This window comes from Eretmochelys imbricata, chromosome 8, assembly GCF_965152235.1.
Source record: "Eretmochelys imbricata isolate rEreImb1 chromosome 8, rEreImb1.hap1, whole genome shotgun sequence".
NCBI classification, from domain to species: domain Eukaryota; kingdom Metazoa; phylum Chordata; order Testudines; family Cheloniidae; genus Eretmochelys; species Eretmochelys imbricata.
Window position 1 is genome coordinate 84,732,170 of NC_135579.1, and position 17,249 is coordinate 84,749,418.

General features: G+C 45.1%; 1 protein-coding gene across 1 annotated transcript in view; it reads right to left on the reverse strand.

Moving 5' to 3' along the window:
- The window catches only part of MSH4 (mutS homolog 4), a 55,175-nt gene extending 47,547 nt beyond the window's left edge, over positions 1 to 7,628 (reverse strand). The window contains exon 1 of the mRNA XM_077824464.1: positions 7,344 to 7,628. Within this exon, the coding sequence (XP_077680590.1) occupies positions 7,344 to 7,611 (268 nt within the window). The 5' untranslated portion in view covers positions 7,612 to 7,628. The remainder of the gene's footprint in view (positions 1 to 7,343) is intronic.
- Between the last annotated feature and the right edge of the window lie 9,621 nt (positions 7,629 to 17,249).

Consider the following 17,249-nt stretch of genomic DNA (forward strand, 5'->3'; position numbering starts at 1 on the left):
TCTTTCATCAACCTAGCAAAGTCAACACAAGGGCTTAGGTCAGTTTAACCACATCACACAGGGCATAAAATTTTTCACAACCCAAAGTGATGTGGTCAGATCAACCTAACTTTGTAACAAAGAGCAGGTCATCTGTGTTTATTTAAGATCTTTAACTGATTTTAAATCTATTCTCTTGAGATAAATTGTCATAAATATAAAGGGAAGGGTAAACCCCTTTGAAATCCCTCCTGGCCAGGGGAAAGCTCCTCTCACCTGTAAAGGGTTAAGAAGCTAAAGGTAACCTCGCTGGCACCTGACCAAAATGACCAATGAGGAGACAAGATACTTTCAGGTTTCAGAGTAACAGCCGTCTTAGTCTGTATTCGCAAAAAGAAAAGGAGTACTTGTGGCACCTTAGAGACTAACCAATTTATTTGAGCATGAGCTTTCGTGAGCTACAGCTCACTTCATCGGATGCATACCCTGGAAACTGCAGCAGACTTTATATATACACAGAGAATATGAAACAATACCTCCTCCCACCCCACTGTCCTGCTGGTAATAGCTTATCTAAAAAAGAAAAGGAGTACTTGTGGCACCTTAGAGACTGGTGCCACAAGTACTCCTTTTCTTTTTGTGAATACAGACTAACACGGCTGTTACTCTGAAGCTTATCTAAAGTGATCATCAGGTTAGGCCATTTCCAGCACAAATCCAGGTTTTCTCACCCTCCACCCCCCCCCCCCCACAAATTCACTCTCCTGCTGGTGATAGCCCATCCAAAGTGACAACTCTTTACACAATGTGCATGATAATCAAGTTAGGCCATTTCCTGCACAAATCCAGGTTCTCTCACTCCCTCACCCCCCTCCAAAAACCCACCCCCATACACACACAAACTCACTCTCCTGCTGGTAATAGCGCATCCAAACTGACCACTCTCCAAGTTTAAATCCAAGTTAAACCAGAACATCTGGGGGGGGGGGTAGGAAAAAACAAGAGGAAATAGGCTACCTTGCATAATGACTTAGCCACTCCCAGTCTCTATTTAAGCCTAAATTAATAGTATCCAATTTGCAAATGAATTCCAATTCAGCAGTTTCTCGCTGGAGTCTGGATTTGAAGTTTTTTTGTTTTAAGATAGCGACCTTCATGTCTGTGATTGCGTGACCAGAGAGATTGAAGTGTTCTCCGACTGGTTTATGAATGTTATAATTCTTGACATCTGATTTGTGTCCATTTATTCTTTTACGTAGAGACTGTCCAGTTTGACCAATGTACATGGCAGAGGGGCATTGCTGGCACATGATGGCATATATCACATTGGTGGATGTGCAGGTGAACGAGCCTCTGATAGTGTGGCTGATGTTATTAGGCCCTGTGATGGTGTCCCCTGAATAGATATGTGGGCACAATTGGCAACGGGCTTTGTTGCAAGGATAAGTTCCTGGGTTAGTGGTTCTGTTGTGTGGTATGTGGTTGTTGGTGAAGCCCTTGAGGAATTCCACCATGATTTCAACAATTTCCATCCCACCACCAACCTCAGCCTGGTCCAGTCCACACAAGAGATCCACTTCCTGGACACTACAGTGCTAATAAACAATGGTCACATAAACACCACCCTATACCGGAAACCTACTGACCGCTATTCCTACCTGCATGCCTCCAGCTTTCACCCTGACCACACCACACGATCCATCGTCTACAGCCAAGCTCTGCGATACAACCGCATTTGCTCCAACCCCTCAGACAGAGACAAACACCTACAAGATCTCTGTCAAGCTTTCTTACAACTACAATACCCACCTGCAGAAGTAAAGAAACAGATTGATAGAGCCAGAAGAGTTCCCAGAAGTTACCTACTACAGGACAGGCCTAACAAAGAAAATAACAGAACGCCACTAGCCGTCACCTTCAGCCCCCAACTAAAACCCCTCCAACGCATTATTAAGGATCTACAACCTATCCTAAAGGATGACCCAACACTCTCAGAAATCTTGGGAGACAGGCCAGTCCTTGCCTACAGACAGCCCCGCAACCTGAAGCAAATACTCACCAACAACCACATACCACACAACAGAACCACTAACCCAGGAACTTATCCTTGCAACAAAGCCTGTTGCCAATTGTGCCCACATATCTATTCAGGGGACACCAGCACAGGGCCTAATAACATCAGCCACACTATCAGAGGCTCGTTCACCTGCACATCCACCAATGTGATATATGCCATCATGTGCCAGCAATGCCCCTCTGCCATGTACATCGGTCAAACTGGACAGTCTCTACGTAAAAGAATAAATGGACACAAATCAGATGTCAAGAATTATAACATTCATAAACCAGTTGGCGAACACTTCAATCTCTCTGGTCACGCAATCACAGACATGAAGGTCGCTATCTTAAAACAAAAAAACTTCAAATCCAGACTCCAGCGAGAAACTGCTGAATTGGAATTCATTTGCAAATTGGATACTATTAATTTAGGCTTAAATAGAGACTGGGAGTGGCTAAGTCATTATGCAAGGTAGCCTATTTCCTCTTGTTTTTTCCTACCCCCCCTCCCCCAGATGTTCTGGTTTAACTTGGATTTAAACTTGGAGAGTGGTCAGTTTGGATGAGCTATTACCAGCAGGAGAGTGAGTTTGTGTATGTATGGGGGTGGGTTTTTGGAGGGGGGTGAGGGAGTGAGAGAACCTGGATTTGTGCAGGAAATGGCCTAACTTGATTATCATGCACATTGTGTAAAGAGTTGTCACTTTGGATGGGCTATCACCAGCAGGAGAGTGAATTTGTGTGGGGGGGTGGAGGGAGAGAAAACCTGGATTTGTGCTGGAAATGGCCTAACCTGATGATCACTTTAGATAAGCTATTACCAGCAGGACAGTGGGGTGGGAGGAGGTATTGTTTCATATTCTCTGTGTATATATAAAGTCTGCTGCAGTTTCCAGGGTATGCATCCGATGAAGTGAGCTGTAGCTCACGAAAGCTCATGCTCAAATAAATTGGTTAGTCTCTAAGGTGCCACAAGTACTCCTTTTCTTTTTGAAGATACTTTCAAAAGCTGGGAGGAGGGAGAGAAACAAAGGGTCTGTGTGTCTGTCTATATGCTGGGTTTCTGCCGGGGATAGACCAGGAATGGAGTCTTAGAACTTTTAGTAAGTAATCTAGCTAGGTATGTGTTAGATTATGATTTCTTTAAATGGCTGAGAAAAGAATTGTGCTGAATAGAATAACTATTTCTGTCTGTGTATCTTTTTTGTAACTTAAGGTTTTTGCCTAGAGGGGTTCTCTATGTTTTTTTAATCTAATTACCCTGTAAGATATCTACCATCCTGATTTTACAGGGGGGATTTCTTTATTTCTATTTACTTCTATTTTTATTAAAAGTCTTCTTGTAAGAAAACTGAATGCTTTTTCATTGTTCTCAGATCCAAGGGTTTGGGTCTGTGGTCACCTATGCAAATTGGTGAGGCTTTTTATCCAACATTTCCCAGGAAAGTGGGGGGTGCAAGTGTTGGGAGGATTGTTCATTGTTCTTAAGATCCAAGGGTCTGGGTCTGTAGTCACCTAGGCAAATTGGTGAGGCTTTTTACCAAACCTTGTCCAGGAAGTGGGGTGCAAGGTTTTGGGAAGTATTTTGGGGGGAAAGACGCGTCCAAACAGCTCTTCCCCAGTAACCAGTATTAGTTTGGTGGTGGTAGCGGCCAGTCCAAGGACAACGGGTGGAATATTTTGTACCTTGGGGAAGTTTTGACCTAAGCTGGTAAAGATAATCTTAGGAGGTTTTTCACGCAGGTCCCCACATCTGTACCCTAGAGTTCAGAGTGGGGGAGGAACCTTGACATAAATGCACCAAAATACAGGAAAGCAAAGAACCATCTGAAATTAGATTTACAATTTTTGATCCATCTTGTGTTAAATAAAGCAAGAATATGTTTTCTCATATCTGAAGTCTGCATTAAATGTAAAAAAAAAAAAAAGCATTAACATAACAAGGTCTGTAAAAGAAAACATCATTGTATCCTATAATATTTTTTGAAAATATGGTACATTGGTCTCTAATACATTGCACTTAGAAACAGCTAAATGCCTAATGGATTTCTTGAAATTATTTCCAGATGGTTGGCACAAAAATACAGTTTACACCACCACATTTATGTAATAGAAATCTTGATCACAAAATACTATGACTGAAATACCATTAGAGTACTTGACATTCACTAGTCCTTAATCCTTGGAGTAACCATAATATTTCCTATAAACAGTTGTTCCTGCAGTATACCAACTGCTGTACAGTATCAGTTGATTTTTTAAATGGCACCCACAGTATTACTCATATAGGCTTGAAGTACCTCTGTATGATCTTCAATAGTTTCCATTAAATAATCTTTGACCCTAGTGTTCTAATCTATTAACATAATCCTGCACATTGAGGCAAGGGGAAGTTAGACAACACTACAGCAAATTGTGTCATGGGCTCCTACACCTCCACACAAGCCAGCACAACATTCCCATTCCACATACAAGAAAATAGGTGAGGTATCTCAAAAAGATATTAGGTAAACCGTAAATGTTGACTTTTTAACGATACTCAATGTATATATATCAGCACGAGTGCTTTGAACTTTGATCACTGGTACTTGGCTGGCCATGCACCTCCCATTTAATGGTATACACCATAACCCTCCTCCCCACCTGTGCTGAAACCAGAGCCCTACCTCTGCTGAGCACCTGCAAGCTGCCACATATTCAGCTGTCAGTACTCTAATCCACAGTACAGCTTGGGTGGCTCTGAGTCCAAACACATTTTGTGTGTTCTCATATGCTCCAGAATATGGAGTACTCCAAGCTTTACTATGGGCTACAGGGCATACTAAATGAAAGCAATCAGCTGTGGTGGGTGGGGGCTCAGCACACATGCTGGGCTCCAAGTTGTTCAGCCTCAAGGACCAAAACCTGTACCACTGAAGCCAACAGGAGTTTTATCATGGCTTTTATGGCCCTGTCTTGATGGCCAAAAAGAGTATGGTTTTCAATTGCATTAGCGGGGAGTAGCTTAACACAACTGCAAAATTATTAGGGCAGTCGATTAATCGCAGTTAACTCATGCGATTAACTCAAAAAAATTAATTACCATTAAAAAAATTAATTGCTATTAAATCACAGTTTGAATTGCACTGTCAAACAATACCCATTGAAATTTATACAATATTTTGGACATTTTCATATATATTGTATTCTGTGTTCTAACTGAAATCAAAGTGTATACTTTTTATAAATATTTGCACTGTAAAAATGATAAACAAAAGAAATAGTATTTTTCAATTCACCCCCTACAAGTATTGTAGTGCAATCTCTGTTGTGAAAATGCAATTTACAAATGTAGATTTTTTTTTTGTTCCATAACTGCATTCAAAAAGAAAACAATGTAAAACATCAGAACCTACAGGTCCACTCGGTCCTACTTCTTTTTCAGCCAATCACTAAGAGACAAACAAGTTTGTTTACATTTACAGGAGATAATGGTGTCCTCTTCTTATTTACAATGTCACCAGAAAGTGAGAACAGGCACTTTTGTAGTCGGCATTGCAAGGTATTTACATACACGATATGCTAAACAGAAGTCTTAAAAGAGCAACACACTGATGCAGAAACTACAGAACCCAAACCACCAAAAAAGAAAAACAACCTTCTGCTGGTGACATTTGACTCAGATAACAGAAATGAACATGCATTGGTCCATACTGCTTTGGATTGTTATCGAGCAGAACCTGTCATCAGCATGGACCCATGTCCCTTGGAATGGTGGTTGAAGCATGAAGGGACATTGAGTCTTTAGTGCCCCTGGCATGTAAATATCTTGCGATGCCAGCTACAACAGTTCCATGGAACACCTGTTCTCACTTTTAGGTGACACTGTAACAAGAAGCAGGCAGCATTATCTCCTGCAAATGTAAATAAATGTGTCTGTCTGAGCAATTGGCTGAACAAGAAGTAGGACCTGCAGCCTCTACAGTTTTAAATTGTTTTATTTTTGAATGCAGGGTTTTTTGTACATAATTTTACATCTGTACGTTCAACTTTCATGATAAAGCGATTGCACTACAGTACTTGTATTAGGTGAATTGAAAAATACTTTTTCCTTTGTTTTTTAACAGTGCAAATACTTGTAATCAAAAATATATATAAAGTGAGCACTGTACACTTTGTATTCTGTGTTGTAATTGAAATCAATGTATTTGAAAATGTAGAAAACATTCAAAAATATTTAAACAGTATTCTATTAATGTTTAACAGTGCGATTAATTGCATGATTAATCACAATTAATTTTTTTGATCGCTTGACAGCCCTAAAAATTGTTAGACTACATTTTTAAAAACATTAAAAGGGCTTTTCAGTCATGTTAGATTTACTGAGCTAATACAACTGAAAATGACACCTTTCTGACCCATCAAGATAGGGCTTGTGGGAACAGGCTATAAGGGCTTATCTACATGAAACTGCATCATTTTAACTATACTAGCATCGTTAAAATAGTACTACCATCTCACAGATACACTGGTATAAAATGTGCTTCCCTAAGGGAACGGGACTAAGCTCTACTGAGATAACAGTATACTTTATACTGGCATAACAGTGTCCACAACCTAGAGGTTGTGCCAGTGTAACTATTTTGATTAAAAATTTACACCTCTAACTAAAATAGTTATACCAGTACAAAAAGCATGCACAGACCAGACCCTTTAAATGATGAGGCTACTTCCTGCAAGGAAAGAGGTTTTATTGAATCAGCTGAGGACTTTATCTGATACTGTTAATTCTTCCTTACCCCAACCATTTTAGGTAATTAAAAGTAAACTGTGAAGCAAATTTTGAAAATGTGAAGGAATTTTTGATGGGTTTAGAAAGCAAACTGTTTTTCTTATTTATATGTTTATTTTAACATTAGCAATATCACATCTCCCCACTTTCTTCTCATTATGGGAGATCTGAGTATTGCTGTCAAAGGAGACTTTAATTGGAGCTGCAGTTCCAACTCCATCAAAAGGAGAAGAGCATCTTCCTTACACAGGCAGCCCGTCTAACTGTTCAGGGCCGATGGGACAGAGATGGTTCAGGGACGGGATACACGTGGATGCAGGAAGCTGTGTAACACTGATGCCCTGGGGTTACAGATTCCCGTTAACCCTTCCCAGGAGCAGCGGTGGGCCTGGGTGGGCTGGTGGCCAGGGAGGGCACCGCGGGAGGGGGGCCGATCTCCATCTAGGGCTCTAGGCTGCTCAGACGACCCCGTACAGAGGGCCCGGCAGCTCGCGCAGGGCGTGTCGGGGTTCGTCCAACCCCCACTGCTCCCCACCTCCTGCTGCCGCAGAGAACGGCTGCGGCCCCGGGGTGAGGCGCCTGCCGAGGGAGTCTGCCTGTCGCGGGGGGCCGGCCGGCTCCGCTCCACCGCCCGAGCGGCCGCCGGCGCTGCCCGCCGTGCTCAGCGGGGTTTGCAGCAGCCCGAAATGGTAGCGGGGCAGGTGCTCCGTCCCGGACGAGGAAGAACAGCGGCCCGAATAGGAGGCGGAGGCAGACGCCTCCTCCCGCGCTGGCGGCCTCCTTTCATCGCTTCCCCGCAGCATCCCACTCAACGCCGGTCGGCCCCAGAGGCCACACACAAAATGGCGGCACCGGCGACGACATGAAACCCGCGCATGCGCAAACAGGAAAGGGCGCCCGCCGTCGCAATCCAGTGTGCTGTGGCCGCCTGGAAGCCATTTTGTTTTGGGAATCGTAAGAGCGCTGGGGAGTGTTATGGGGCTGGACCTTTAAGTCCCCGACATGGGAGGGGGTATACAAAGCAGCTGCTGCTGCACTGTGGGAGCAGCAAAGATGCAAAAGCCCCTTCGGGAAGAGTACTGGAGCTTCCCTTTGTCCCACACGCTGCTCCTAGCCCGCCCCCCCCTCCCCCGTGATCCAGTCAATGTTCACAAGCCCCTTGGTCTGCTACAATACCCATATACCGTACGCTGCCATCCCGCCTTCCACTTCTCCTGCAGCGATATTTTCTCCAGGGGCTCCCCCCCCCACCCCATCTTCCTGAACGTTTCTTCTACTCCAGGTGTTCCTGCCCTTCCCCTTCCTTTAGCAAAGATAAGGTTGAGGGTGAGGTGATCACGGTCTATACCTATGTACATGGAGAACAGCTATTTAATAAGGGGCTTAGCAAGGTAGCTAAGGTAACGTGTAAGATCATAGCCCAGCAAGGTATCCTGTAAGATCATAGCCCAGCGAGTATCAGAGGTAGCTGGTAGCATTCTCAAAAAGAGCAAGCCGGTTTTCAGAAAGGGTGTGGATCTTCACTCTGTGAAACATAATAGAACAAAGCTTAGAATAGCAAGGCAGCTCTACATTCATAGACTTTGAGAAGGCCTATGGCGCATTCTGTGGGCATATGGAATCCCTCTCTATAATCAACTTTGTCAAAAAGCTTCTAGTCCAACTTTACATGCAGTGTTGATTACAGTGAGCTCAGTTTTGAAGTTAAAACAGGAATACGTGAGGGGGTGTCATGTCTGCAATCCTCTTCAACGTTGCCATCAACTGGGTAATGCGGCTGTCATAAATATAAAGTGAAGGGTAACCACCTTTCTGTTTACAGTGCTATAAAATCCCTCCTGGCCAGAGGCAACATCCTGTTACCTGTAAAGGGTTAAGAAGCTCATTTAACCTGGCTGGCACCTGACCCAAAGGACCAATAAGGGGACAAAATACTTTCAAATCTTGGGGGGAAGGCTTTTGTTTGTGCTCTTTGTTTACATGGTTGTTCTCTCTTGGGACTGAGAGAGGCCAGACAGAAATCCATCTTCTCCAACCCATCCTAATCCAAGTCTCCAATACTGCAACCAGTATAGGTAAGCCAGGCAAGGCGGATTAGTTTATCTTTATGTGAATTTTCCCTGTGTTAAGAGGGAGGTTTATTCCTGTTTTCTGTAACTTTAAGGTTTTTCCCAGAGGGGGATCCTCTGTGTTTTGAATCTGAATACCCCTGTAAAGTATTTTCCATTCTGATTTTACAGAGATGATTTTTACCTTTCTTTTTTTTTTTTAGTAAAATTCTTCTTTTAAGAACCTGACTGATTTTTCCATTGTTCCAAGATCCAGGGGTCTTCGTCATTGATGATTTTGTAACCAATTGGTTAGGATATTATTCTCAAGCCTCCCCAGGAAAGGGGGTGTGTAGGGCTTGGGGGGATATTTGTGGGGGGGGAAGACGACTCCAAGTGGTCTCTTTCCCTGTTCTTTATTTAAAACGCTTGGTGGTGGCAGCATACGGTTCAAGGACAAGGCAAAGTTTGTACCTTGGGGAAGTTTTTAACCTAACCTGGTAAGAATAAGCTTAGGGGGTCTTTCATGCGGGTCCCCACATCTATACCCTAGAGTTCAGAGTGGGGAAAGAACCCTGATAGCGGCATACAACAGAAGACATGCCAAGAGGCATTAAATGGACACCCTTCTCATCCCTCGAAGACCTGGACTTCTCAAATGATGTGAAGACCTGGACTTCTCAAATGATGTCGTTCTCCTATCACATACACAATACCATATACAAGAAAAAAAACATGACTCAACACATTCAGCCAGCAAATTGGACTGAAAATCAACCACCATAAGACAGATATGATGACCTTTAATATTGCCTCGGCATCACCAGTATGGATAGAGGGTCATGGTCTCACCAGTGTAGAAACATTCACATACTTGGGCAGCTCCATCAGCCAGGACGGTGGAACAAGCCAGGACATACGGAACAGAATCAATAAAGCCAGGAACACCTTAAGGAGCTTAAATACAGTCTGGAAATTATCAAAACACAACACTAAAATCAAAGTCAAGATTTATCAGAGCTGCATAATTTCAACACTATAGTGCAGAATACTGGGGAATGAGAAAGTATGACATGTTCAAACTGTCTTCATTCCATATAGCCTGCCTCAGAAAAATCCTCTGTATCTTTTGACCCAGAACAATCTCAAACCAAGATGTATTCACGCAGCCAAAAAGGTATGAGCACCATCATTGCCAGGAGATGGATTGGCCATGTGCTTTGAATGGAAACTGATTCCATCACCAGATGGACACCTCAGGGCAAGTGAAAACGAGGCAGCCCAAAAACAACATGGTGAAGAGCTGTGGAAGCTGAGGTGAAAAACCTGGAGCACAGCTGGGAACCCATTGAAAGACTTGCCAGAAACAGACAGGAGTGGAGGAGCTTCGTTGCTGCCTTAAATGCCAGAGGTGTAATGGGAACATGATGATGATGATCTTCAATCTAGCTGACAAAGATATAACACCATCCAATGGCTGGAAGTTAGACAAAATTGGACTGGACATAAGGTGTAAATTATTGACAGTGAGAGTAATTAACCATTGTAACAATTTACCAAGGGTCAAGTGGAGTATCCATCAATGACAATTTTTAAATCAAGACTAGATGTTTTTGTGAAAGATACTCTAGGAGTTATTTTGGGGAAGTTCTATGGCCTGTGCTGGTGGTTACACTAGACGATCACAATGACCCCTTCTGGCTTTGGATTCTGTGAATCCTTGGCCATCACAGATCAGGTCTTCTTTATTCCTCTCCTGCTGCCACAGCCCCCTTCTTCCATGCCCTCAATGCCCCCAGGCTTCACTGTTGGTCTTCAAGGAGGCAAATGGCCTTTTCCCTCAGCCTTCCCTTTGAAGGCTTCTGGAGTCAACCAGCTGGCCAGCTCCCCATCTGCTTTCTACAGGGGGCCCTAAGGAGAGGCTACTGCTGCCCCAGTGAGACTAGCCCATCTGGTCTCACAGTGAGTTAGGGACTCACTTCAGACAGGCAGCACCTCCTCCAGGAGAGCCCTCAGCTCCTGCTCCTTATTCCTGAGGGAATTATGTGCCAAAAAATTAAAAATTTCTGCCCACAATATTTTAAAGTTCTGCAACATTTATTTGTCAGTAAATGTGGAGACTCAAGCATGGCAGTGGGCAGCACAGGCCACTGGCTGCAAGCAGGTGAGAGATCACCCTGCAGCCTCCTCACGCCCAGGACAGGGACTTGTCAGTAAGGCTGCACCCAACCCTGACACAGCACAAGGGGCTGGGCCTACCCCAGAAACACCCTGGCGCCTCTATGCCAGGCACACCAGGTGTGGACAAGCGGGCCCAGCCCAGCAGGATACAAGTGTGGAGGGACTTAGTGTGGGGGGATTCAGGTCTGAGGTGAGAGGGTTCTGTGTGGGACAGTCTGGGTGTGGGCGGCTCAGTGGGGGATCTGGATGGACAGGGGCTCCTTGGGGCGGGGGATTCTGGGGCAATGGGACTCTGCAAGGGGATCCAGGTGAAGGTGTTTGGGGTTCAGCAGGGGAGATTTGGTGTGGGGGGCTCAGTGGTGAGTCTAGGTGCATCTGGTTGGGGCTCAGTGGGGTAGGCGTCTGGGCAGGGGGGGCTCATCAGAGTGGTCCAGGTGCAGGGTGGGTGGAGTTTGTCGGGGTGAGGGTTTGATGGGCCTACTTAATGGAGGAGCCCCTACTGCTGTTGAGGGGACATATGCTGGTTCCCGCTTCTCCCGCTATTTCCTACCCCTTCTTTGCCACCATCCCACTGCCCCATCCCCTTCCTCTCCTCTCCATCCCCTGCCCCTATCCCTCTCCCCTCACTCCAACATCCCCCTCCCCTTGCCCAATCCCCTCCTGCTTCCTCTTCCCCCCACCCACCACCCCGCTCTACCTTGCCCTGCCTCACCACGGGCACTCACCCTTGTACAGAAAACAGGATGGCTCCCAGCACACATAGAAGGGGAGCATGACCAGCATTAGGACCCAAGAGGCGGCATCCAGCTGCAGAGTCAGCTAGCCCAAGCAGTGCCCTCTCTCATCCGGGCAGCTTGATACTTGCAGAAAAGGCGTGGGGCATTGGTATGTGACCCTGCATGACTCCCCCCCCCCATGCCTCACCTCTGTTTGGGAGGCAGTAGCACCCATAAAACTGTGCCCATGGGTGTCCCCAGCCCTGCCCCTCCCCAGTAGTTTACCTCTCCACCAGCTGCTCAGAGTGCCAGAAACCATGCACCTGTGCTGCTAGGGAGGAGCATATGACTGCTCTTGTAGCTTCCTTTTGTTTCCCTGTCATTTTCTGCAGGGAAGCAGGACATGAATTCTGCGTGCATGCAGTGGTGCAGAAGTCCCCCAGGAGTATCCTCACTGCTGAGGAGGGGGAAGAAAGAGAATCCCGCCCAGCTGTCATGGGCTGAGCTCTTCCACATAGCTTCTTCCCATTGCCCCTGGGAGGAAGGAACAAAGTCCCTTCTCCTCCACTGTGATGGAAGGGATGGAGGAAGAGGTATAGAGCTTACACACACACACTCTAACCTTTGAGAGAGAGAGGGACTGAGTCCACTTCCCATCTTCCTCCAGCCCCTCAGAACTGAGACCTTCCTCTCCACTCCTACCCATACCTCTACTATGGGGGGAAAGAGAGCTGACCCCCCCTGATCTTTTCCCTCTCCCAATATGAGGCAGACTCATAGCTAACAAGTGGTGTGTAGAGGCACCCTCTCTCCAATAATGGTTATCATCCTATCAGCTAGTGGTGTATCAGCTGCTTAAAGCTGAGCTGCCCCATAAACTCAGCCAACCTCCTATATCATGTCACCCCTCCCCTCTGTCTGCAACTTTGCCATTACTCAGGGTTCTTCCTTTTCTCTTGGTCACTGCTGCAGCAGGGAGAAGGGGAATGTTTGGCATCACCTCTCCCTAGCACTGGGGGATGAGTAAAGAGCCCATCATCTCATTCCATGCCCCCAACATTGGCCAAGGGTTTCCTAATATACCAAGTTAGGGGGACCACTAACTAACTTCAGGTGGAAGGGAAATGTTGTGCAGCCCCATTTGTGACCTTTCTTGCTTGTCAGAAAAAAATCACTAATATCCCAATTTCCCCCATGGGATCTCCCCCAGCAGCAGAAATAGGTGTGGCCCACTGTGAGCAGAGCTGGTGCTAGGCATAAGCAGGCTAAGCAATTTGCCCTGCCAGCTCAAGGGGGCCCCCTATTAATTATTAGTATGTGTTGGGGGACACAAAATATCCCTGCTTAGTGCACCCAATGGGTTGGAACTGGCAAGATTTGGGGAGAAAGCTCAGCTGTGGCCTTTGCGCATTGCTCAGGGGTCATGTGGGAGATAGTGACTACCACTGGTAAGAAATGTTACACTTAGAGTCACACAAATCTTGGCAGCTATGACAGGAACACAGGAACTGTGCTACATTAGATCAGACCTATACTGCATCTAGTGCAGCAGTTTTCAAACTTTTTGAGCTGAGTCCTCCCTTTGAGTTACAATTTTTGGTTGTGCCCCTCTCCAACCCAGACAAAAAGAAGTGAGGTGGGGTGGAGGAGGCGCTCCCTCCATGAGCCCTGCCGCATCTATGATTCTATGGGGCTGAAGCCCAAGTCACCTGGGATTGCCACTTGAATCTCCTGGATGTTCCTCTGCACCACTGTTCCCTCTAAGCTGTGCGCATGTCTGTGCACACACAGATCCTAAACCCTGCGCACACAGCGAAACACTGCATGCACAAAAATTTGCACAGAAGCACAAAAATTTGCACAGAAGAAATTTTTTGCACACATGGCCTGTCAAAAATTAGAGCGAACATTGATCTGCACCCCACAGTTTGAAAACCTCTGATCTAGTTCAATATCCTGTCTCTGACAGTAGCAGCAACACGTTTCTGAGGGAGGTGCAACAAACCTCCTAATCCCTAACAGAGCCAGGCTTAAGCCCTGAAGCATGAGATTTAATATCTCTTCCTATATTTTTGCTAGCATTAACTCTTCTTACTAGGTATTTTTGCTATCCAGATAAATGTCCGATTCCTCTTTGAATCTTGCTAAGTGTTTGGCTTCTGATGCCTGTGGCAATGCATTCTACAGTCTAGGTACAAGTCATGAAAAAAAATGTCCTTTTTTCAGTTTTGAATTTTCCACCTCTTAATTTCCTGGACTATCCCCTTCTTGATTGGAACCCTGTTTGCTGCTGGGCAGTACAGAGTTTACTTTTTGTATTAGCCTCAAGCCCTAGGTCAGGGAAACCTAGCCCCTGTCTATGACACCCTGCGTCCATCTCAGTTACTATGGCCCAGACTGGTACCTATGTTGGGGTGGCCTTTTGTTTGCATTGGTGCATGGCCTTTTTTAATACTTTCTCTGTTTCTATCTTGAGATCAAATAGCTGGCCTGGCACTGCTACACTGTAGGCACTTTGTTCATTTAAACTGCAAATCTGCTGCTCGCTGCTGGGGTCAGGGACAAGTAGTGCAAAAGTATTCTACACATTTGTCATTACCTATTGCCACAAGCTAGGGTGGGTACTTACTGGAATCAAACTAGCTCAAGTGAGTCATAGGCCCTACAGTGCTACCAGCTATGGAAAAGTTGCCTCTAGCTCACATAGTAGGCTCTGTGCTTTCAGAATAGAAGGATCTGATTCTATTCATGCCATTACTGTGTGGGTCTGAGTAGCCACAGTATACAGCATAGTGCCAACTGGACAGTTTCTTTCATGTGACCATGGTTATAGTTAATCATTAACTGTGTACTGTTTTCTTGCGCCATATGCCATGATGCAACAGTTCCTTTTATGTTAAAAGTTATGATTTATCCCGCTGCTGAATGATTCTTCTTTTTTGTTCATTAAAGCTGATGTGAGCTGATCTGAAAAGGTATTGTATTTCCAAGATTCCTCCCTGTGTTCTTGAGACTACATACAGTAGTAGCAGCAGCTGGACCCAACCACAGCTGTGCTGTGCCGATTTTGAAGGCCCAGCACTCAAAATCTCAGCACCCTGTAAAATTGACATTTGAATCCATCATTTCAGATGTTTATTTTTTGCACTTCAGTCATATTCAATAAAACCAAACTGGTCAGTGTCACGTTCTGGAAACAATGCTCCAGCACAATGCTTCTGTGTTTGGGTTTCTTCATCATTCAAAACATGCTGAAATTCTTTTAAAATAACTTTTTGTTTACATTTTTAAAAACCAAAATTTATGAAAAAATTCTATTCTTTGCAAACCTGTTAAAATATAATCTAAATTACTTAACAAGTAAAGTAATTGGTAGTGTTAAAAGTACAGTATTGCATCATTCCTGTTAAAATGTTTTATCTTGTCTTTTTAAGGTTCACCTCCAATATAAAGTGCAGTAACAGTGAACAATATCAAGATAAAACTAGCCTTAAAAAGATTGTAATCTGAGGGGCAAGGTTCTCTGAATTCTGATTATGTATTACCTAGTGTTCATTACTTCTCTGAGGAATTAAAACCACTATTTTTACATGACTTTAAAAATGTTGTGAGCTCCCCCTACTATCTTTACAGCAACAAATAACTTAAAACACTTCTCAGAGCTGTGCTGACATCATGAATGCTCCTAATACACAAACAAGTAAATCTATGCTAATATCAAATCAGTTAGAAATACAAAGGGGTGGGAATCAATGCCTGCCAACTGGGGAAAGAAAGTCAGTTCGAAAGGATGCTATTTGTAAGCTTGTAAATGAATATTATACAGTGGAAAAACAGGTTTCAGAGTAGCATCCGATGAAGTGAGCTGTAGCTCACGAAAGCTTATGCTCTAATAAATTTGTTAGTCTCTAAGGTGCCACAAGTCCTCCTTTTCTTTTTAATGGAGAAACAGTTCACTGCTAGACACCATCAACTGTTGTAGGATGAGAAATGGAAACAAATGAATGCCTGATTTTGCCTCTTCTCAGCCATCAATACAGCAGTGTCTCTGCACCCGGGTAAGACACTGTTGATGTCTTTGAAATAAGATGCACTGCTCCAGACCTGATCGCGACCATGCAAGATTATGGTGCTTCTACACCGCCTCCAAAAGTAGGTATGTTTTGCTAGTACCTGAATTTCAAACTCAAGGAATTACAGCCTGCCTATATTTCTACTGCAATTCTATACGAGTGGAATATCTGTATTAACATAAGAATGGACATACTGGGTCAGAGCAATGGTCTATCTGACCCAGTATTCTTCTTCTGACAGTGGCCAGTGCCAGGTGCTTCAGAGGGAATGAACAGAACAGGGAGTCATCCATCCCATCATCCACTCCCAGCTTTTGGCAGTCAGAGACTATGGACACTCAGAACATAGGGTTGCATCGCCATCCATCTTGGGCAATAGCCATCAATAGACCTATCCAACATGAACTTATCTATCCATTTTTTGATCCCCATTATGGTTTCAGCCTTCAGAACATCCCCTGGTAGGGATGTCCAGATAGCACGTATGAAAAATTGGTCCAGAGGGTAATAGGTTACCTATATAAGGCAAAGCCCCTAATATCAGGGCATCTGATCCTACTTTCCCTGGATGATGAGTTCCACAGGTTGATTGTGTAAAGTTCTTTCTTCCTTTTGTTTTAAACCTGCTGCCTATTAATTTCATTTGTGACTCTTAGTTCTTGCGTCATAAACACTTCCTTATTTACTTTCTCCACACCAGTCATGATTTTATAGACCTCTATCTTATCCCCCCTCAGTAATATTTTCCAAGATGAATAGCCCATCTTTTTAATGCTGTTCCATACCCTTAATCATTTTTGTTGCCCTTCTCTGTACCTTTTCCAATTCTAATGCATCTTTTTTGAGATGAGGCAACCAATACTGCACCGTATTCAAGGTGTGGGCATACCATGGATTTATATAGAGCAGAGGTGGGCAAACTACAGCCCGCAGGCCACATCTGGCCCGCAAGACCATCCTGCCCGGCCCCTGAGCTCCCAACCAGGGAGACTAGCCCTCAACACCCACACCCTCATCGCGCCATGCCACCAGTGCTCTGACCCGCCGCTCCTGCCAGGCAGCGTGGTGGCGTGGCTGGCTCTGGTGGCTGGTAAGGGGGCAGGGAGGGGTTGGATAAGGGGCAGAGGGTCTGGAGGGGCAGTCGGGGACAAGTAGCATGGGGTGGTTGGATGGGGTGGAGGTGGTCAGGGGGTTGGACAGGAGTGGGAGTCCCAGAAGAACTGTCAGATGGCAGGGGTGTGGTTAGAGGGTCAGGGCAGTCAGGGGTCAAGGAGCAGGGGGGGTTGGATGGGTCAGCGGTTCTGAAGGGGGCAGTCAGGGGGTAGGAAGTGGGAGGGGGTGGATAGGGGGCAGGGGCCATGCTGGTTGGGGAGGCACAAACCTTCCCTACCCAGCCCTCCATACAGTTGCACAACCCAGATGT